Source organism: Sarcophilus harrisii, chromosome 1 (assembly GCF_902635505.1).
Source record: "Sarcophilus harrisii chromosome 1, mSarHar1.11, whole genome shotgun sequence".
NCBI lineage: Eukaryota > Metazoa > Chordata > Mammalia > Dasyuromorphia > Dasyuridae > Sarcophilus > Sarcophilus harrisii.
This window is the reverse complement of record NC_045426.1, coordinates 216,788,743-216,812,684: the sequence shown is the minus strand read 5'-3', so window position 1 is coordinate 216,812,684 and position 23,942 is coordinate 216,788,743. Positions and strand designations below refer to the sequence as shown.

General features: G+C 36.8%; 1 protein-coding gene across 7 annotated transcripts in view; it reads left to right on the top strand.

The window, feature by feature from the left end:
* FRMPD1 (FERM and PDZ domain containing 1) overlaps window positions 1–21,441 on the top strand; it is a 127,968-nt gene extending 106,527 nt beyond the window's left edge. For all 7 annotated transcript variants that reach the window (XM_031936973.1, XM_031936981.1, XM_031936987.1 and 4 more), the window contains 5 exons: window positions 3,766–3,861; window positions 8,542–8,724; window positions 9,596–9,740; window positions 13,125–13,961; window positions 18,872–21,441. In XM_031936973.1, coding sequence (XP_031792833.1) covers window positions 3,766–3,861; window positions 8,542–8,724; window positions 9,596–9,740; window positions 13,125–13,961; window positions 18,872–21,330 — 3,720 coding nt within the window. In that variant the 3' untranslated portion in view covers window positions 21,331–21,441. The remainder of the gene's footprint in view (window positions 1–3,765; window positions 3,862–8,541; window positions 8,725–9,595; window positions 9,741–13,124; window positions 13,962–18,871) is intronic.
* The last annotated feature ends 2,501 nt before the right edge of the window (window positions 21,442–23,942 follow it).

Here is a 23,942-nt window from a genome sequence, read left to right as displayed (position 1 = left end):
TGAAAACTCTCTTTAGATATATTTGAGAAAATAAAATACTATTTTAAAAACAAGGAAATAATATCTACTTTACAGGGTTTTTTTGGTGGAGGGTGTCAAATAAGAAAACATATAAAGAACTTTGCAAACCTTAAAAGTACTATTTAAGTTCTGTTATTGTTGTTATATGAGTATGATGAGACTCATAATCATCTATTAGCTTTTAGACACACTGCCTCTGTTTAGACTAATACTTCGGACATTGTCTGATGTGTCATTCTGGGAATCTTTGAATGTCCCCTGTGTGAAATAAAGCTCTTGGGCATGTCCAAGAATTGAAATGGGAATATGTTAAATCCTCTAGGCCTTTCTAATTCTCAGAATGGCAAAATCCTCAGAGTCCTTGGGGTTGTGTTTATATTATAAAAGCTGAGACAAATGGCCCCTGGGATTACTGTTCCCTGTTATAGGCCACATGAGTCTGAAATTTCTTGGGGTTGCTAAAATGCCATTCCATTCTATTAAAATATTAGCAAACAAATTTAATCACATGTCTATGTTCTGGGAAATATCAAATCTGAGATAAAAGCAGGAAGCATAGTGGAAAGAAAGCCATTGCTCTAGCCAAGGAATTTTCCCTTTCTACTTGTTTCTATCTAGTCTAATCTTCCTAGTGCTTTTTCAGAGGCTGTATAATTTTTTCTTTTTATTATAATAAGTTTATTTGTTTTTAAGACACATTGCTTTATGAATCATGTTGGGAGAGAAAAATCAGAGCAAAAGGGAAAAACCATGGAAGACGTAAAAACATACAAAGAAAAAAGAAGTGAACATAGAATATTCATTTATATTCAGTCTCTTTAGTTCTTTTTCTAGTTGCAGATGGCATTTTCTGTTCAAAATCTATTGGGATTGATTTGGATTTCTGAATAACTGAGGAGAACCAAGCTTTTCATAGTTGATTATTGCACATTCTTGCTGTTATTTGTATGAAGTATTCCTGATTCTGCTTGTTTCACTCAGCATCAGTTCAGTAAATCTTTCCAGGTCTTTCTATAATCAACTTGTTCATCTTTTTTCATAGAACAAATAATATGCCATTATCTTCATATACCACAACAAGTTCAGCCACTCCCCAATTGATGAGCATCCACTCTTTTTCCAATTCTTTGATACCATAAAAAGAGCTGCTACAAACATTTTTGCACATGTGGTTTCTTTTCCCTCAGAGGCTGTATAACTGAAAGCAGGTATGGTGGCTGAAATATACCCCTATAGTTGTCCATGGTGCATCCTCTCTGGAATGTCTTCTCTAGTTTAAGATTATAATTTCTCCTCCCATTTCAGATGCAAATTTGCAAAAGAAGAGTTTCAAAATATAGTTTTTCTTCCTTTCAGTGGTCCAAAATTTCTCTTCCCATTTCAGATGCATATTTATAAAAGGAGAATCTCAGAATATAGTTTTTCCTCCTTTCAGTGGTCCTCCTTAAGAGAAGTTCTACTCCTTTGTATCAGTATCCAGTGGGATACCTGGCTTGATATTTCAGGTTATGTCCCAGGAATTGGTAAATCTTAGTTTGTATACTCCAGAAAAACTATAAATGATAAAAACAAACAAAAAAAAAAACTATAATGTATAGGAAGATAGGAAAATTCATAAAACTATAGAAATCTTCAGTCAAAAGAGATTTGGATTTCCCAGAGCTGAGACTAGTCACAGTTGATATGCTAAAAACCCACTGTCAGTATTCTAGGGGAAACCTTTGTGTGTACAAACTAAACCATGTGTTCCACTTACACAGAATCACAGAAGATGACAGGATTTTATCCCCACCTTCTGCTTTCTTCTGATCCAGATTACTGATGCAGCTTACTCTTCAGTAACTTGTTGCAACTTCTGAATAATCTCTCCCTCCCTAACCTTCCTTCAGAACAAAGTCCTGTGATTTCTTCTCTTCAAAGAGGGCTATGTTTGCTCAGGGTTTGCAGTTAGGGGCTGGACCTGAAGTCAGGAAGAGGAGTTTTCCTGAGCTTAAGTTTGTTCTGCTCTGTGCAAAACTAAAATTATAAGGGGGTGTAGGAAAACAAACAGCATAGCAGGAGGGGAGATACATTTCTGGGCTGACTCTGTCCTTTTCTGAGTGTATGCTACAAAACCAGGGGCAGGAAAGGGGGGTGTTATATTGCTGCTAGGTGGTACACTGGATAGAGTGCTGGGTCTACAATCAAGAACACTCATCTTCCTGAGCTTAAATCTGGCCTCAGGCACTTACTGGCTATGGGACTCTAGGCAAGTCATGCAATCTGTTTGCCTTTGTTTCCTCATCTGCAAAATGAATTGCACCAAACCACTCCATTGTCTTTTTCCAAGAACATTCCAAAATAGTCAACAACTACAATGATTGAATAAGTATATTTAGATGTATGCAATTATATGTGTGTTATTCAATCATAACACACATATAATTGCATACATCTAAATATACTTCTCTTATACGTAGGACAGCTTTGTAAGTAACAAGTTGAATTTATAATATACTTTTTTCTTTTTTTAAAAATTTATTTATTTTTAATACACATTGATTTATGAGTCATGTTGGGAAAGAAAAATCAGAACAAAAGGGAAGAATCATGGGAGAGAAAAAAATTAGAAAAAAAAGAAGTGAACATAGCATATACTGATTTACATTGAATCTCCATAGTTCTTTTCCTGATATAGATAGCATATTCTGTCCAAAGGCTATTGGGATTGTTTTGGGAAAGATCTTATCAGTGAAGATCTGAGAAGAATCAAGTCTTTCACATAGTTTCATAGGACTTTCATAGGACATTCTTGCTATTATTGTCTACAATGTATTCCCGGTTCTGGTTGTTTCACTCAGCATCAGTTCATGTAAATCTTTCCAGGTTTTACAAAAATCAGCCCATTCATTTTTTTTTTCTTTTCTTTTCTTTTTTTTTGCTAAGGCAGTTGGAGTTAAGTGACTTGCCCAGGGTCACACAGCTAGGAAGTGTTAAGTGTCTGAGGTCACATTTGAACTCAGTCCTCCTGACTTCAGGGCTAATACTCTATCCACTGCGCCACCTAGCTGCCCCTTGTTCATCATTTTTTATAGAAAAATAATATTCCATTATCTTCATATACCACAACTTGGCCATTTCCCAACTGATGGACATCTATTCATATAATATATTTTTAAAAGCCAAGTTATCCATAATAGAGATTCATGACTTTATATGCAATCTTTTTTTTTGTTATGTTTTGTATGTGGAAATATTTATTATTTGATTAAGTTTAGAACAAATTTTCTTTGGAAAAAATGTTTTTAAATGCTCTGTCTTTTAAATGTTTTACATATTCAAAATTCCATCTTTTCTAGGAAGTCTTCCCCAACTTCTCTTAATTATCAGTTAATTATCTTCTGTTTATTCTATATATAATTTGTTTTGTATGTGTTTCCAAGTTTTCCCTATTGTAAGCTCCATGAGGATAAGGATTTTTGCTTCTTCTTGTATCCCCAAAACTTAGCACAGTGCTTAATAAGTTATTATTGATTGGCTAAAAAAAAAAAAAAAACACATTGTACATTTTCAGTGTGCTTATGCGAGGCTATCCATCACAGTTTTCAGTTTCCCTTTGCAGTTCCTCAGTAGTGAGCTTATTTTTGTGCTTTTTCTCAAATTCATTCAATTCTGTTATAAATTTTTCAATGCATTTTCAGATCTAATTTGGGTTGAGGCAATTTGTTCTTTTTAAAACAATCTTTATCTCTTTTATTATTCAAGCAACTCATATCTGCTGCACAACTGCGTCTGAACTATCTTCAAATCCTTGGAGAACTGAAAACATATGGCGGAAAAATTTTTAATGCCACATTAATGGTATGTATTTATTTTTGGCCTAGGCAATTTCATGGAATTTGTGTAGATAATTGCATCTTAGGCCAGATAATGCAGTGGGATTAAGCATTCAGTAGAAAACAGAAATGGAGAAGTTGACTAAAATGGACATATTTTTAAAATTCATTGGATCCTGAATTTGGAGCCAGAAGGGGAATCAAACAGCTCATTGAATTCAACCTTACCTTTTTGCAGCCAAGGAACTATTAAATGACTTGCTTTTATGTTACAGAAGTTTATAAATGGCAGAATTAGGATATAAACTCCATTTTCACCTTTGTACTATGTTGCGCATAGTCTTTTTCTATTACAAATGCTGCAGAAGGAGGACAAAGGACTCATTCATTTTTCCATTTTGTCATCTATGTACTACACTCATTTTCCTGAGTTCCAAACCAGCCTCAGACACTTTACTAGCTGTGTAATGCTGAGCAAGTCACTTAGGAAACAGCAAACCACTTCAGTATCTTTGCTATGGAAATCCTCAAATGGAGTCATGAAGAGTTGGACAGGATTGAAACAATTTACACAGTAATAAAATTATTATATTATTATTGTGAGGATTAGATAAGATAGTACTGGGGGTTTTGTTGTTTCTTTTTAATGTGAAAACTTTTATACTTTATATAAAATTAATTAATTAATTAAAGTTATACTTTATATAAAATAAGTAACATTTTAAAAGAATGAAGTCTTGTAGTTTTTAATTGGGTATCATTATTTTATATATCAACCCCCCCCCCAAACTGAAACCTTAATCCTAATGCCTTCTTTCTATTATCTCCAAATTATCCTTTATATAGTCTTAATTTATCTCATATATACATATATAATAGATATATACACACATATACAAATATATGCACATCTATATGTGTACAGCTCCAAGCACTTTAAGAGCAGGATCTTTTTTGTTTTGTTTTGCTTTTTTGGGGATATTCTGAGAGTTTAGCACAGTACCTGACACACAGTAAGTACTTAAATATTTGATTGGCACTTGAAAACTCCTATACCTGGGAAAGTCACTATCACCTGAGGTCACCTGTTCCTATTTTGGACCACTCTGATTGTTAAGAAATTCTTCCTTATGCTGAGCTAAATAGCCTCTCTGAAACTCCTTTTTAAAAAATTTTAAAATGCAATTATTTTCAGCTACAAATTTTCTCTTTGTCTCTATACTTTCCCCCCACCCATTGAAAAAAAGCTATAAACCATCACAATAAATATGAAATAATACAGAACAAATTTACACTTATACCACATTCCAGAAAAGGAAAGGAAATATTTGTAAAAACCTCTTAGGACAGTGCCTGGAAAATAATAGATGCTTAATAAAGACATATTGCCTCTCTATAGTGTTCCTAGAGGCCTATGCTTCCATACAGTCAGAGGATTAGCTTGGCCATTCCTGGGAAAGTGTTCTTTCCAGCTCCAGGTCAGGTGTAATCTCTTCCTTGAGATACAGAATGTTTGATGACCAAAAGGATGAGAACCTTTTGTATCATTTCTGTTCCCAGTGCTGCCTCTGCTCCTGGGCAATCAACCACACAATTATATCATCATTATAGACAGTAATGGCTTATATGATCATAGCAGTACCAGCAAAACATGATTTTTCCTTTTTAGCATTGTTCTTGAAAGCAAAAACAAAGATAAAATGACCAGAATTACAGAAAGAACTTCATTTGTTTGTGAGAACACTGAATACAAACATTTTGGATAATGTTGTATGTTATTTTTATACTGTGAAAATAGAATCAGTTCAGAGAGACCTGAGAGACTATATATTTTAAGAACTTGCTATATTTGCTTGGGATCTTGGATTTTTTAAAAAGCTATTATAGGAGAATAATATTTCTTTGAAAGACTCACATCAATTTCAATACGGTTTAGGGTTTTAGAGAAAGTTTTTTCAGTATTGTTCTGGGTTTTTTGCTCACATGAGGAAGCTTATTCTCTTCCATTTATTATCTGGAGAACAAGGATATCCAAGCTTACAAAGAATAAGGAATTAGAGGCTACTTTTCAACCCAAGTGTTTCCATGTTTGAAGGGACTAAACTTTTCTCATCTGTGAAATTGGACAAAGATTCTTTTTGTGTAATGGATTTCCTTGGCAATTGGTCAAAACTAGGGACTCCTTAGAAAAGCAATCTTTTTTTAATACATAGGATTGCAATGGAAACCAATTATATTGAAACAAATTATGTTTTCTTAAATTCACCTGGCTAAATTCTATAGTAAGGTAAGTGCAGTAGAGAAACAGCCCTTGAGTCAGGAGGATCTGAGTTCAAATTTAGCCTCAGTCACTAATTAGCTGAGCAGATCACTAAATCCCAATTCCCTCCACAAGAAATAAAAAATTAAAGTTCATAGATCCCAGGCTAAAACCCACTGAATCGGATCATCTCAAAAGGCCCCTTCCTATTTCACATTCTATGTCCATAATTCACTCTTAAGCTTTCATGATTTCTAATTAGTGATATCCTGTCAAGATCCAGAGTTATGAAGTTCATACATGTTTCCACTCCTGCTTTGAAACTTTCCAGGTATCTGAGTCTGGGTAAATTATTTAGTTTCTCAACATCACCAGACAATTCCCTAAAATTATGAAATTCTTGAGCAGATCGTACTGAGTTTTCTCACCAGGAGTTCCCTATACCAGATCTAGTTCTTTATAACGCCTTTTCATTGTCATCTGTCCTCCTCCTGAATAACAACAACAATAATAATAATAACCAGTTAAGTTGTTCATAGTCTATCAAATATCATTTATTATGTGTGTGTTTTAATCTAAGGTCAAAACCAGATGACGAGTATACAGAGAAAGATTTCATTATGGGTTGCTTAGATGTAAGGATATAAACCAAATGTATGATGTGGTTCAATTTTGTGTTTTGTTCTTTAAGTTGTAAGTCAATGGCTAAGCTACAAATTGTGGAAAACAGCACATGAAAACAGTTTAATGCTGTAATCAAATAAAATATAGAACAGTTTATCTAATACATTTAATGCCATGCATAATCATTTTTCTCTGCCACAGTAATTGGACATAAATTGGCAGATGTTCATATAAATAACTCCAATTAATATTACATTTGAATGGATAAACCAAGCATTTCAGGAATCACTTGTATAAAAGTGATTTGGTGGAGCAGAAAGATGTTCTGAAGAGTCCCTGAATCCAGAATGTCATAGCCAGCCTTTCCTAATTCTTCATCTGATTAGATCATGGGTATGGAATAGGGAAGGAGGGTTTTCTTTGGCTAGGATTTAAATAACAAGATTCCACTTTCCCTACCAACTTCCAGTGGGGATTGGTTGGTTTAAACAGGCTATTTTCTTTACGTAAGGGAGACAGAAGGAGAGAATGGAGTTTTTGGTGGAGTGGGGGAGAAGGGACAAGGGCCACTTTGGATCAGGGGAACCCTGTGGGGGGAGTGAAGGGAGAGGAATGGAGAAAAGGGACATCAAGAAGTGCAAGAGTAATATAAGTACAGAAAGAGAGAGACATCAAAACACAAATTTTACCTACCTTTTATTTCCTGACTTCTCCCTCCCTGTTTCCCAATTCCTTGAAGTATCAAGGCTGAGGCAGAGAGGAGAAGGAGTTGAGACAAACCAACCCCTTCTATATTTACTTCTATACTTACTCAAAGGCCAACTAGATGGTGCAGGGGCTAGACCTAGACTCAGGAAGACCTGAATTCAAATTTTACGTCAGATATTCATAGTGTGACCCTGAGCAAGTCACTTAAGCACATTTGACCTCAATTTCATCCTCTGCAAAATAGGGATAATCCACCTCCCAGGATTGTTGTCAGGGTCAAATGAGATAATTGTAAAGCATGTGCCTGGCACATAGTAGGTGCTAAATAAATGTGAGATATTATTCTTATTATAGAAACCTTTGTCAATCTCAGTACTACCTAAGAAGCAGGTTTGTATAGGGTATGTTATATCCTGCTTGCTCATCAAGAGCTTGTGTTCCTGAGTCTTTTTGGTTTTTTTCTAGAACTCTATAATTATTTTTTTGGTTATTGTTTAGGTCTCTAAACGTAGGAGAAGTGCAGTAGATAGACTACCAGGACTGGAATCAAGAAGACTCATTTTCCTGAGTTCAAATCTAATCTCAGATACTACTAGTTGTATGACCTTACATAAATCAGTTAATGCCATTTACCTCAGTTTCCAGATCTATAAAATGAATTGAAGAAGGAAATGGCAAACTGCTCCAATATCTTTGTCAAGAAAATCCCAAATGGAGATACAATGAATCAGAAACAACTGAGCAACAAACTGACCCACTGAGGATCTTATACATTGTCTATTAAAACTCATATACTATGAAAGGTGCCATAAAAACATGACCAGAGAGGTGATTGTGGATATCTTTGGTGAAAAGCATTACCTCCTTCCTAAAACAGCCAGTTCCTGCCCTTGGGTTAACTGAAATACAGTAGCCTTTTTATTAATAGTAACCAGTGTTCCCTTTAGCAAAAACCAAAAACAACAAAACTTTGAAATAGCACAAATACCAATTTGAAAATTAGATGTTTGAGAAATATTTTATTAAATAAAAATAAATTACCTTCCTTCCTTTTTCAGTCTGATGTGTAATCTCCTGGAGAAAGCTGATTCTGCAATCACCTATTCTCTTTAGTTACAGGATAGAGAATCATACATCGCACTTCTGGTTGGAGCCAAGTATGGAATCAGCCAGATTATTAACAGTAAACTCAACATCATGTCAACACTGGCAGAGTTCTCAAACATTAGCCAAGTCGAGCTGATGGAAGAGTCGGAGAAAGTGAGCATGGTCAAAATTTATCTTCAGGATGTCAAGGTAACTAAGATTGGACAATTCTATGTATCAGAGTTCCAGAGCTTGTCCCCATAAATCTTCTGTGGAGAAGGAATATTACAGCTTTAAGATTAAAAATAATTTGTACAAAAATAAAAGATGAAGCATCTATGCCCAGAAAATGTATCCCATTGTCCACTAGTCATAATGTCGACTGTGCCAAAGTCTAAACATTATGGTGGGAAAATAAACTGTTGGAGAAATTGTTGTAGTTGAGGATGTTGTAGGAACTGAGGTTGGGAGATAAACTTGGCTTACTTTTAGGGAAAAAAATACTTTTTTGAGAAAAAAAAATAAAGCCCTTCACAATTTCATTGTGAAGTAATCTAAGCTTCTCAAAAGCCACTATTTTAGAAATACTAAATTTAAGATATTTTTTCCAGCACTCAGAGATGACTCTTTTACTGTTCTTTCTCCTCTCGACTTCTTCTTTACCCTTCAAATGACATACTAATTATAGAAAGCTCTTAACCACATAGTAGGTGGTAGGTGACTGCTTCTTCCCTGCCCTTCTCCCTCTTCTCACTACGTTGTCTTCTGATTCTGATTCAGTGATTCAAGGGAAATGATGCAAGGAGAAGTTAGGGAGTGGTAGGGATAGTGGTTGGGTTGGGAAGGGGCCACTACTATGAAGTATTTGTATTAAGAAGTTATCCTGCAAACTTTCACACTTTCCATCTCTACCACAAGAACCCTTATATGTTCATCCATTTCATTACCAACGTGGCAGTGGATAATGGGATATATTGACCATACCTATATATATATATATGCCTATGTATAGACATTGTTGTTCTCTTCTAAAAATTCTCTTGTCCTTATATAAATATTAGATCTTGTTTTATCTTTGAAGCTTCTCACTCTGTTGCTGGAATCTAATAGTGCTAAAGACCTTGCCTGCCTCATTGCTGGTTACTATAGACTGTTTGTTGACTCAACCGCTTCCATCTTCCTCTGGGGTAGAAATAAACAAGTTCATCGGATTTCTGCTGAAGAAGGTAAGACTGTGGATCACTTGGAACGATCATAACAGCAGGCTTGTTTTTTCTGGTCTTGAAGAGAGTTATGATTCAAAATGCTATGATGTGTATTAGGGCATAAAAACCTCACAATCAAATGCAAAAAGGCAGAAATAATAAATGCATCCTTTTCAGATCATGATGCAATAAAAATTATGTGTAATAAAGGATCATGGAAAAAAAAGACTGAAAATCAATTGGAAACTAAATAATCTAATCCTATCTAATCAAATAATCTAAGAATGAGTGAATCAAACCACAAATCATAGGAACAATTAATTTCATCCAAGAGAATGACAATAATGAGACAACGTACCAAAACTTATGGGATTATGGGATACAGCCAGAGCAGCTCTTAAGGGAAATTTTATATATCTGGATGCTTACATGAATAAAATAGAGAAAGAAAAGATCAGTGAACTGAGCATGCAACTAAAAAAGTAGGAAAAGAACAAATTAAACCCCCCAATTAAATACCAAATTAGAAATTCTGGAAAAAACTCTCAAGGATTATGTATATGCATAATACATATATAAATATATGTAAATGTATTTATATATGTAAATGTATTTATATATAATTCATATATAAATATATATGTAATCATTGCAATGTAATCTTGGTGAGATAGGGAAGGCATTAGCATCTGTGGGATTCAGGAAAGACCTGGGATGCCTGAGTTGTATCTTATGTATGCAGGAAGACATGTGAGGAAGGAATGCATTCATGCAGGCAGCTAGGTGACACAGTAGATAGAGCACTGGGTAGAGAGTCAGGAAGACCCAAGTTCCAGTTGACCTTAGACACTTATTAACTATATGATCCTGGCCAAGTCACTTAACCTTATTTCCCTCAGGTTTCTCATCTGTAAAATAAGCTGGAGAAGGAAATAGCAAACTACTCCAGGATTTTTACCCCAACAATTCCAAATGGGATTACAAAAAGTCAGACAAAATTGAATTAAAGACATTCCAATGCAGGAAATTGAGGTCCATGTGTAGGGAAGAAAGAAAGCTAGTTTGGCTAGACATTAACTGCACACACACACACACACACACACACACACTAATTATTGTCGCTGGAAATGTAGATTGAGATGACAGGAAATGTTGATTGAGATGAAGTTGTAAAGGGCTTTTTTTTTTCTCAAAACTATTTTATTTTTTCAAATACATGTAAAGATAGTTTTGAACATTCATTTTTGCAAAACTTTGTGTCCCAAATTTTTCTCTCTCCTTCCTTCACCTCCTTCTCCAAGACAGCAAGCAATGTGATATAGATTAAATATGCGCTATCCTTTTAAACATTTCCCTATTTTTCATGTTGTGCAAATAAAAATCAGACCAAAATGAAAAAAACAAACAAAAAGAAAAAGGTGAAAATACTATCCCTCAATCCACATTCAGTTTCCATAGTTCTCTCTCTGGATGTGATTGACATTTTCCATTCCAAATCTATTGAAATTGCCTTGAATCATCACATTGTTGAGCAGAGCCAAGTCCATCACAGCTGATCATGTGAAGGGCTTTAAAAGCCAAATAAAGTAGTTTATGATTTAATCTAGAGGCAATAGGGAGCTATTGGCATTTATTGAGTAGGGAAGTAACAGGATCAGACATGCTGTTAAGGAAAATAATTTTGGTAAGTTATTAAAGGGGGTACTTGGGACATATTGGGATGCTGTTGCACCTGAGTTCAGGCAACGGGTTATGAGAGTCAGAATGAAGGTTTTAAGAACAGCAGAAAGGCCAGTTTGACTGGATCATTTATAGCTGATCCTAAAGGTAATGAGTGAACATGGGATTGATATGATCAGGATTTTACTTCAGCAGCTAAGAGGAGGACCCATTAAAATAGGTAAAGGTGATGATCTGGCTGCCTGATTGGAATAGTGAAGGCAAGAAGAATAGATACAAAGAGATGTTGCAGAGATAGAAAAGACAGGATTTGGCATCTGCATCCATATATGACACCAGTCACAAATCTCTGGTGACTGGAAGAATGGTGATGTCCTTGACCAAAACAGGGAAAATGAAGAACAAAGAGTTTGAGGGGAAAGATAACAGAGTTCAATTTTTCATTACAGCTGGGATTAGTAATGAAGATTTAATCTGCCTCAGAGATCTTATTTAACCTTTGGGGTTTGGGGGTAGGGGCAATAGGAGAATTCTGGGAGAAGGGGTCCAAGCATGTGATGTCATCAGTGGAGATAATTTTCAGTATGGAAATTTCTTCTGTTAATACATATTGACAGCTTGACCTTTGCAAAGTGACTAATGATAATCAATAGCCAGCATTTAAATAGTGTTTTAAGATCTGCACTTTTTTTGATCCACTCAACCTTGTGAGATAGGTGGCATTGGTATATATTTTCATTTTATAAAGCAAACTGAAGTTGAGAGAGCCTAGTATAAAGCTAGTAAGAGTCTGAGGTAGAATTCAAACTCCTTTCTTCCTAATTCCAAGGCTAGCTCCTTACCCTTTTAGCACCCAGATGTATGATGATCAGCTTGCCTACACTACAATTTATCTTGAGCCAGATGTAATTTAGTAGATGGAAAGTCAACTTTGCAATTAGGAAAATCTGGGTTCAAATCTCATCTCTGTTTGACACGTGCATCTGGGTTCTCTTTCCTCTCTTGTCCCACCCCTTCTCACTGTCCTCTGGGGGGAAAAAAATCGCATAATGGTTATTTATACCTTACTTTTAATTTAAAATAATATACTGTACCCCAAAAAGCATTTAATTTGAAGCCTTATCTCTTACTGTAGAATGAAAGGCTTTTTCTCCTGGAATTTCAGACTTCAGTTAGGCAAGTTAAAAAGATATTTGGGAGATCTTTCTGGCACCCTCTGAATCCCATCAGATTGAGCCGGATTTGGATGCTGCCAAATAGACAGTGCAGTGAATTAGGAGTCAGCAAGACTTGAGTTCACATCCTGTCACAGGCACTTATAAGCTCTAGGCAAAGTTTTTCTTTTTTTTAACCTCTCTTGGGTTCATTTTCCTTGTCTCTAAAAGAGAGATAATAATAGGATTTATCTGCCAGGATAGTTAGGAGGATTAAATGAGATAACGCAAGTAAAACATTTTACAAATCTCAAAAGCACTACAAAAATGCTACTGTTTATATTATATATTCTCTACTTCAGAGACTTAATTTGGGACTTTCAGGGATTCATCGGCTTGGATGGGGGAAAAAAAGGACACCTGTATTTTCACTTACCTCTACATGACATGAATATTTCCTTCTTATTTTACAACATTACTCTAAGAGGGGGACTCCAAACTTTACCAGACTGCCAGAGGGGTGCATAACATAAACAGGGTTAAGAATCCTTGCTATACTTCTCTCTTTCAGGTTACGAATCCAGAGCCTGCAGTGACTCAGAGGAATCCTCGGAAGTGGACTCTTCCCTGGAGTTCCTTTCAGACAGACACCTGGTGAAATTTGACCATATAACACCCCTTTGTGAAGAAGAAGAACAGGACATGCTCAGTGAACAGAAAAATGTGAGTGTCATCCCACCAGAGGCTGAGAAGAGCACGCGCAACGGACTTAACAATGCCACAGACAACATCTCCGAGGGCTCTGATTCGGCCAACACAGAGAGCAGGGGCTGTAAAACCAGTGGCTCCAGCGATTCAATGGACGCCCTGGAAGAGGATGACTTAGACGCCTGCTCCTCCAGCAGGCCTGAGTTTTTCCATTTTCACACACCTAACTTTAAAGAAAGTCTGGATAAAAACAAACTGCCCCATTCTCTGGACATGAAGGAAGAAAGAGGACAAATTGAAACCGATGGCTTCCTTTGCCTCCTGGAGTTATCCCAAAGGGCCAATACTGAGCTCCAAAAGACTGAGTTCTCCAACTATGCAAGCGACCTTAAATCTAGCCCAGGGAATGATCTGAATGCATCCACAGTGGACCCCAGATTGTATGACAGCAGCAGCATGGAGTATTACAATCTGTGTTCTAATGTGTCTCCTGCCAGCATACTGAGCAACAGCTCTGAGAGCAGTTCTTCTCGGAATGGTCCTTCTCGGCCAGTTCAGGACAAGAAAGTCTGGAAAACTGTTTCGGCCTCAGTGGTAGAATCTCTTCTTTTAACTCCTTCCCCAAGTTTTGAAGACACCAGCTCAGATGATGAATTTTATGATGCAGCTGATAAGCTGACACCCTCAGATTCCCTCTCAGGTGTGCTCACGATGGTTATTTTTGTCAAAATTGATCCTGGAAGAGTTTGAACATGGCATGAATCAGGGAGGTACTTACTAATTAGTAATAGTACCAAAGGACTAAGGAGTGCTCTAGGGTTTCTCAGTGGAGAAAATTGGGGGCTTTACAAATGTATTTTTGCCAAATCCTATCTATCTCTTTACCCATAATTCTCCTTTACTCCAAGGGCATATATGAAGGTACTTACTAATTAGTAATGGCACCACAGGACTTAGGGATGCTCTAGGGTCTCTCAGTGGAACAAATGGGAGCTTTATGAATGTATTTCTGCCAGATCTTGTCTTTCTTTGTCCATAATTCTCCTTTACTCCAAGGGCATTCATAAACCCCCACACACACCCACATATTGTTCTAAAGAATCTCCCAGAATGTTCGTACACACACATCAAATTATATTAAATAAATGATATTAAATAACAAAATTAATGAATTAACATTTAAAATAGTTTGTGAATGTAAAATGATTAAGTCGGGGTAGCAATACCTAGTTCAAAATCTGACAAATTCACAATGGCCATTCTCTTTGCCAAAAGATAGGTTTATTTAGGAGAAAAGGTTATGGACAAAATAGGTAAAATAGGCACCAGGAATGGCAAGTAGGAAATTGATTTGCAAAGGAAATCTTTCAAAAGTGTGTGGAGGGGGTCATCCCTAAACAGGATGAAGTTTAGGAGACAATGCTGAAGCTTTTGAGCCCATTTTGGAGGCCAAATCTAGAGACACTTATTATACTTAACAAGTATAGAAGCTGCTTAGAAGCTGGGAGTGAAATGCAATGATCCAAGTTTGTTACATCATAGGGGTACCAGGGCATAAGAGGAGATTAGCATGGGGTTAGTATGCTGCTTACTGGGGGCATACTCTCAGTATGGTTAGTATTTTGCTGCTGTCCATTCACCCCAACAAAGTTTCTTCCCAAACAAATGGGGCCCAAAGTCCTTCTGGGTATAGGGTGATGATCTTATCTTCTGAAAGTAGTTCCTTCTGAAAATGAGTGATGGAGAGATGAGTCATCCTACAAAGTCCCAGATTGTAAGAGTGATGAGCTTGAATTGAGGGTGGGCCAGGAGTTGATTGAAGCATCCAGTGGGGTTCTAAATCAGATCCCTGAAGTTGGTTGTTACAACTGAGTAGTGTTGATTATTTGAACTGAGCAAAGCCTAGAAGAAAACAAACCTAATAAGCAGAGGTTAGGAAAGCAATTGATCTAGAGAATATGATCAGTTTTCTCTACCTTCCCTGAAAATTCTGTAAATATTTAGTTCAGCATCATCTCCTACAATACAGACTACCCTATTAAAAAATAAAAAAGCAAAGGGATTGGGGATGAGTCTCTCAAAGATCTGTTTCCAGGGACCTCTACTAAAAACACCCTAAAGAACAAAAGACCCATTTAAGGCCTGGTAATTGATTAGAATTGGAATGCCAAACAAGGAGAGAAGCCAAGATCCCTACAAAGGATACTGCTTTGGGGAACTGGGATATTTAATTCAAAAAGCAATTTTTAGAAAGGGGGATCCCATCAGAGGTATCCACATAATCCTAACCTAACAGATCTCACAATAACCTTCAAAAGCAGGACTTTGAGATAGATAAGCCCAAATTTCTACATGAGGCATATGTCAAGTCTCTCTTGCCAGTCTTTTAGTCTGCTAGTCTTTTCCTAGACATGTATCTCTCCTCTAAACAGGTTGGGGGTGGGGGAGCAGTTTAATAGCATTTTCAGGAGTAATTTAGGCACAGAATATCATGGCTTGGACATGCAATGGCTTGGGCAAGTCTGATAATCCTGATTAATAGTTTCTCCTAGCTTATGATCAATAAAGATAGATTTTACAAGAGATTGAAAGGCATTCTTTGTAGAGAAGTTTTCACTGACTTGTCTGAGCTGCTCTGAGGGTGTTTTTTAAAACCACCCAGAACAGGGGAAGAGTATATCCCCTCTCTTTTGCAAGGGCCTGTTGTAGGAATTGGGGAAGTAAGAAGATCAATGTAATTCAGCAAGCCAATTTCCTATGGCTTGATTTGTACATATCAAAAAAGTTATAAGAAAACATGCTTATACCACAGGACATATAAGACAAGCAGATACTATTCCCATATTAGCTTAAGTAGAATTGACTTTTTGCAGGATGTAATGAAAAAAAATTACATTTCTTAAACTAGCTGCACTAAAATTCTCTATTTTAAAATATATTGCATGAGAATAACAGCTGGGTCTCACAAATGGTTGCATTTGTGAACCTAAATGGTCTTACATTTTGAAAGGTTTAGAGATCTTATACAAACATATTTCTAATAAGATATATCTCTAGTAACAGGCAGATGACTAGGCCAAATATTCATCTACCCAATGATGGAAAACAGTCATTTGCCTAATGATTACATATTTTCAGATAGAAAACAGTAAGATTTTTATACTTGCATTTTTGCTCATAATTTTTAAGCTAACCACTTGTTCTGAATATAGAAATTTGCTATATGAGAAAAAAAAAGTAGGGATATGATTACAGGACAAAGCATCCTTAGTTATTTGACTTTAGATAATAGTCTGTTGACAAACAAACATGTAAAAATTCTACCTCCTAGCCATACTTAGGAATTGTCAGGTGGGAAACATTACTATGCAAAGGAACACAACTGGGAAATTGACTCAGAAGGATTGGCCCTTAAGCAGAGACTAAAGTTGTCTTCCCACCTCTTGCCTATTTAGACCTCCAACTATAAATTCAGGATGGTACTTTAAAACATCCTGTTGAATAGTGGAATACTGATTTAATGATCTATTCGACAATCATACCCAAATTCAAAACTCAGAATCAATTACGATCCCAAGAGATTATCTGTCCAATAGCCAAGTCCCACATCAGAAGTTTCAAATATAGGGGCATTGGATAGAGCACCAGCCCTGAAGTCAGGAGAACCTGAGTCCAAATCTGGCTTCAGACACTTAATACCTCCTAGGGGTGTGACCCTGGGCAAGTCACTTAACCCCAATTGTATCAGAAAAAAAAAAATCAAAGTTTCAAATTTAAAAAAGAAGGCTTACAAATCATTCTGCACAAACTATTCCCAGTGCTGATAGTGTCAGGTATTAGGCATTCTCATAACATGCTTTTCACGTTCAGATGAACTTGAAGGGATTTAATTTCCCCAGCATTGTGCAGAGTGTATAGATATAGATGCAAAAAAAAAAAAAAAAAGCCACAGGGATTCTGTCAATACTACTTATTAAATGTTAAATAATTTGTTAAAAACAGATGTTAACTATATCAGAAGTAATCATTTTCAAAGAATTTGCATTTAATCAAACCTAAAAAAAAATTTTAGACGTTCCTTGCATTACTGAGCAGTAGAATTCTTGATAACAGCATCTTATCTAAGTAGACTTTCAGTATTATAATGTTTTTGCTCTTGAAACAACCACAGACTTGAAGAATAAAAACAAATATTCAGCTATTAATACCTTATAAACATAGGCTATTTCTTTTAATAACAGAAGCAATTTAAAGTTAAAGAAATTCCATTTAACTGTCAAGGGAGCACAGAGAAGGACTGAGCTTATTGCCTTTCCACTCCAACTATCCTTAGGCTTTTGTGGATTGTATTCTTTGATAACCTCCCCCACTCTTTGATGGGATTGGGGGAAAGTCAAATATATGCCCCTATATTCCAATTGATCTAAAATAAAACCATGAAATTGTGCAATTTTCAATATCCATTTCAGATAACATTTCAGATAACTCCCAAAAATTCGAGTCAAGAAATTTTGGAAATAATAAATAGATAAATAAATGAAATAATAGCCAAATTGTCACCTGTATTTTCTTTCTTGTATGGGATTTTCACATTTCCTAAGGCAATGACCTTGATAATCAGGTTTGAATTTTTCTTTCACTTCCTTCAAACAATGAAGGGGGAGGAAGGAGCTAACTGATCCAAGAACAAAATCCATCTGGATAAAGTCTTTACGACGTCCTCCCTTCCTATACACAGTAGGAACCAGTTTTAGGTTTTAAAATCATCAGTTTCCGATAATTCAAGAGAATAATTTATCCTAGCACTATAATCTCTGAATATTTACTGAGAAGATTCAGTTAATGGCCACCTATTTGTTAAAACACAAGACAACTCTAAAATTCAGAATATAGGTAATAACTAAACAATTTTGAGCAAAAACTTTTGCAAAACAAAACTCTTGTCCCATAGAGCTGACAGAATTTTAAAACCTAATTCATACAATTTTTACAAATTGCACAGTATATAGTTATAGTTATAGAAAACATTGTAACACCTTAAACATAATTAGGAGTTACAAACGTGATCTCTTTGAGTAAGTTACCAGAGAACTTTATTTTACTATCCAGTTTTTGCTTAAATCAGATTTAAATTTCTAGTAGTAATAGTTCAATATTTGCACTCAAATTTCTAAGATCTTACGCCTAGAATAAACAAGTTTACAACTTAAGCACACACTGCTTAAGATAATCTCATCCAATTGTCTCAAACAATTTTAGCATCAGCATTCATATTTAAACACACACAGCCCCCAAATTTAAAGTGTCAGAAAACTGCCCTTCCAAATTACAATTTTCTATTTCCATTCAAGCCTTTTGCAGTTAGGGTTGAAGGAAAGAGATTTCCTATCTGGATTTATACATAGTTAGGGAAGACAGAATAATGTACTAGAATGGTGGATTGGGGACTCAGGAGATCAAGATATTTGATCCAACAAGCATACTTAACTGAGGATGACCAAAAATTTTTTCTGTAGTGCTGAGACTACAACTTTCTTGTAATCATTGTTGTTCTGGTACACAATGTATAATGTCTAACTTTGTCTTGTACTTTTCTTCCTTTATATCTAGATCATAGCATGGTCCCTACTGAGGAATGGAGTGATCTGGGGTCTAAAATTCAAAAGAGAGAGAGCTCAGAAGGTGGCCTGACTCCAAGACCACAGAAAAGAGAGCACAGCAGAAGAATGGGGGTGAAGAAATATGCAAAGACCCTGAGAAAAAGAAGGTCTTTTTTACAAACTGACTACACATCTCAGGTTACCTTTCCTTTGGCTCCATCATACTCCCTGGAAAGTGTCGACCACATGTGCTATTATGAACGGGAACCCTGTCTTTCCTTTGTCTCTCACTCCCCAACTGTGTCATCATTACAAGACATGCAAGGAGAGCCTGGTCTTCTTGAAACTAAGGCCCTTCACTTACTGACTCCTCCAAGGGAAAACAAAAGTAAAAATCACTCCCCAAATTTAATGGAAATGGAACCGGAAACAATGGAGACCAAATCAGTCATAGATTCCTTTGTTTCTTCCATTTCAGCAGTTCGCCTCAGAATTGACCCAGAAAATAAAGAAAATTCTAGTGTTGCCCCTTTGATTATGAATAGCACTCCAAGCAGTGTCCCTCATCATCTGTCTTCAGATTTGTGTGAACAAAATGACCCATCAGATTCTTCTGAAAAATCCTTTCAACTTCAAGATGGAAATAGCAGGGTTTGCCATGAGCAAATGGCAGGGACTCAGAAGTGCTCCTCTGACCCCTCTAACATCCCTCCAGGAACCAAAGACAATTTGACAATCAGCCTGGAACAACAGGAAGTAACACAAGGAATCCCAGGGGTCAATACAGAATCACAATTTGAAATGGGATTCAGGAATCCAATACAAGAAACAATCCAAAAATGCGCAGAGCCTTTATTTTCTTTGGAGGATCAATCTAGAAAAAGTGACTGTGTTAAAAATTCAGGAGGGGGAGTTCCTTTTTCTGCTATCAAAAGCCAAGGAGGGGAAGGACTCATGCAACCTTTTTTGGGAGGTGGCCAAGGGGCAGGTTTTTCTATTTGTGACATCAACCAGAACAGTGGTGTTTTATTTCAGGAGGAACCCAGAAAAATTCTGGATGAAGACCTAATTACTGTTACAAGTAAAAAGGCCTTACCTAATGTTCGGCTGCCTTCTGAGATCAATGATCTCTCTGGTGAGATAGCCCCTCTCTCCAAGAGGCAGGCATTTGGAACAGAAATTAATAACCAAGGATCACTATGGCGCATGCAAGAAGGCGGCAGAGAAACAGCCCTCCTGGTTAATACAGACCAAAGCAGCCTCCCTGAAGAGCAGGAGCATTTAGAATCCCATGCCTTTACTGAGCACCTGTCTGTTTCATCCAGCTCACAGACATTTCACAAAGGGAGTTCTGCACCTGAGCACCTTGACAATGAAATGAAGGGAAAGGTGACCCCTAGTGTTGCTCTCATACCTGTGGATTTTAACCAGGGGCTATCCCTGCAGAATCCACCTTTGTGTCCTCTGGGAGATGCTTTCAGGCAGGGAACAGATTATACTGTAAAGAAACTGAAATGTCCCAACTATTTTCCCAGTGCACGAGGTGATATCTTAGAAATGGAAAAGGAAAGCCTCAGTATCATGCCTCCTTCTTCAAAGAAACCTCTCCTGTGTTTTGTTCATAAAAGCAATCCTGATGTTTCCACGAATCACAAGTCAGATTGTCCTTTGGATTTTGCAGGGATGAAAGACATGATCTTACCCAAAATGGGGATGGAACAGTGCAGCTGTCAGTTATCCTATGCCACTTGTTTTCGTGGTTCAGACCCTGAGATGGATGATGAGAATTCCGATTTGGAAACACCGCTCTCAGCCCCTCTCACAACTCCCCCTTCCTCGGGAAGCCCATACTCTATGCACTGGAGACCCGGGCTCACCAGAAGCAACAGCTGCAGCAGTAGTGTGCCCCATCTAAGGAACAACTGCCTCTGGTCTGAATATTACACCAAAATCGAAAACCAATTGAAAACTGGACTCTGCAGATCCCCAGATGGTTTTTGCCAGCTCCTGAATCACGTGGTAGAATTACAGGATATTTTAGAACGGTTTGGAGGAAATGGGAACAAACACCCCCAAGACAAATGTGCCTGGTACTTTTCTGAAAACAGGAATAGTCTCTGTACAGGATCCCAGAAGCTCATGTCTAGCTGTCAGCATGTGATTAAAATCAACCAGTCCCCGGAAGAAATGCAGAGTGCTGTGCAAGAAACTTTCCGAAACCTCATCCAGCTGATGGGATTGTGCTTCCAGTTTACAAACTGTGGCCGCTGCGTGAGGACGCACAAAGATGTAATGGTGAACCTCAAAGACATTGTTTGTGCCTACTATCAGTTTGCCCAGGCAGCAAAGCTGACCTGTGAGAGAGGCTATCGAGATTTAAGTGTAAAACTGTTAGCACGCCAGTGCACTGCCCTCACAGCAGCTGTATTCTGCCTTACCCAAAAGTTCCGGGCGTCCATGGCCCTATGACTGTCACCCCACTAGCCCATTGACATCTTATTCCTTGGGAATGTCCCTCAGAAACAACCCACAAGTATTTACTGTCTAGAGAGCTATCACAATAAACACCTTGATGTTTAACAGCAGTCTGAATCATATGTGTCATAAGAAAGCCACAGGCTATATTCTTTTATTGGGACTGGAAGGGGGGAAAGGGAGGTGTGTGGTCAGTTTTCCATGATGTATTTTTTCTTGTCTGGAGGGAGGCAGCGGGGATATGGGAATGGGGGAGCCAGAGAGGAAGAGAGTTTCCAGATGAATGCCAGATTCTCCCCAAAAAATAAAAGGGAAATTTCAGACTTAAGATTTTTAACATTTCTGTGCCTCAGTCTTTTTTCATCCATCTTTAAATAAAAAGGTTGGATTTAAGTGACTTCTGAGGGACTAAGTCTAAACTTTATAGTCTTATATAATTAAATTTAATTTTAAAATTTTAAACTTAAACTTAAAATTTTAAAGTCCATTGCTTTTAAAAAGGTACATACTGGACATCTAGATTAAACAAACAATCTAGAACTAATATCATATTGTTTACATTATTATTCTTTCCCCCCACCAAAAAACTCAAACAAGCAAAAACCACCTTTAAGCATATACTGACTATGGAAGGGGAAGAAAGCATCAGGCAAATTGTTATACCTGCTCACAAGGAAGAAGCCAAGAAGACTCAAAAGTCACTTTTAACTGATGAGCAAAACAGGTGTTTTTTAAAGGTATACATTGTGGCTAAGCATTTTTCCTCCATTTCCCTCCCCTCTGTCCTGCTTTTTCTACAGCTGACAAGTGCTGCTCTCAAATATCAGGTGGCAATTAGTGTAGGGGACTATTTCCTGCTGCCAGCTGCCTCTCTGATGTACTATCCATCCCTAGATGGATAAAGGTTGTAGATGGCAAGGCCCAGGCAGGCTGTGCCCTTGTGAGATCTCAAAAGGCCCCAGTCCACATTACATTGTGGATCATTCCCCACATCACACACATGATCACGGAATTTCAGAGCTGGAAAGAATTGCAGAAAGTATAGCCCAAGCTATAGCTGAAGCAGAATTCTACTCAAGCACTACTCCAAGTGGTCATCCAGACTATACTTGAACAGAAATGGGGAATCCAGTGTCTTTCAAAGCACCACTGGAGCCTTGCTACAAGTGGTCATCCAGACTATGTCTGGAGATGAACAAAAAGGGGGAATTCAGTGTCTTTTAAAGAAGCTCCTTCCATTTTACCACTTTTTCATTCATCCATTTGGAATTTTTAATCTGCAACTTCTACTCATTGGTCCCAGTTCTACTTTCTCGACCAAGTAAAAAGAATCTAATCTGGTTTTCCTTCAAACTTTTTAAAATTATATTTTATCTTTTCCAATTATATGTAAAGATACTTTTTAACAATTTTTCATAACATTTTGAGTTTTTCTCAAATTCTTTTCATTCCCTCCTTCCTAAGATGATAAACAATTTGAGATAAGTTTATATATATGCAATCATATAAAATATTTCCATATTAGTCATGTTGTGAAATAAGAAACAGAACAAAAGGAAAAAATACCCCCCAAAAGTGAAAATAGTATGCTATCTTTTATTTTCTCACTGAGGTATATTGTTAAGTGACTTGCCCAGGGTCACACAACTAGGAAGCATTAATTATCTGAGGTCAGATTTGAACTCAGGGCCTCTTGACTTCAGGAATGGTGCTCTATCCATTTCTCCTACCTACCCCAGCTGACTCTTTAAACTCTTAAAAATAGATGTCTTGCCTAAATGTCATCTTTTTCAGGGTTAAATATTACCATTTCCTCATCTGGTGTGTTTTCAAGTCCCCATCCTCTGTAAGAATCTTTATCTGGCAGTGCCCTTAATAAAATATGGTGCTAGAAACTGAACACAAGATTCCAGATGTGATTGGAAGAACAAAACTATCATTTCCCCTCATCCTAGATTCTAGAAATTTATGATGTCATGATTATATTAACTTTTTTGATTGCCATGATAACAAATTTTGATAGCACTTTTAAGTCTCACAAAATTTCCCCCCACAAGTTTTCCCCACAACAACATTAGCAGGTTTACATATAAGAAAACTGAGATTTTGAGAGATTAAAGAGTTTGCTCCTTATCACTGGGCTAGTGCGCATTTATCAGAAACGGGAGACCTGGTTTCAAATCTCATCTCAAATGCAAAAATGCTTTGTCTATCATGCCATAATCTCTAACTTCTATGAAGTTCTATTCTTTGTCCATTACCCTATATTCTCTTAACTTTTATGCTGTTCTATTTTTATGATTCTTAACCAAGCTTCTCCATTCATAGCTAATTGATTTTTTAATGAAATTTTATATTACTATATTTGACCAATCATTCAACCCACTCAATATCTTTTGTATTACCAGTGATTAGCTATATCCCTTAGCTTTGTGTTATCTGCAAATCTGATAATCATGCTGTCTGTGATTTTATTAAAAAAAAATTTGAACAGAACAAGGCCATGGAAAAACTCCTGTGAAATGACATTTTTTTTTCCTAGCTGTTGAACAAGATCTGAATAGGTAATACAATGAATAGATTGCTGAACTTAAAGTCAAGAAGGT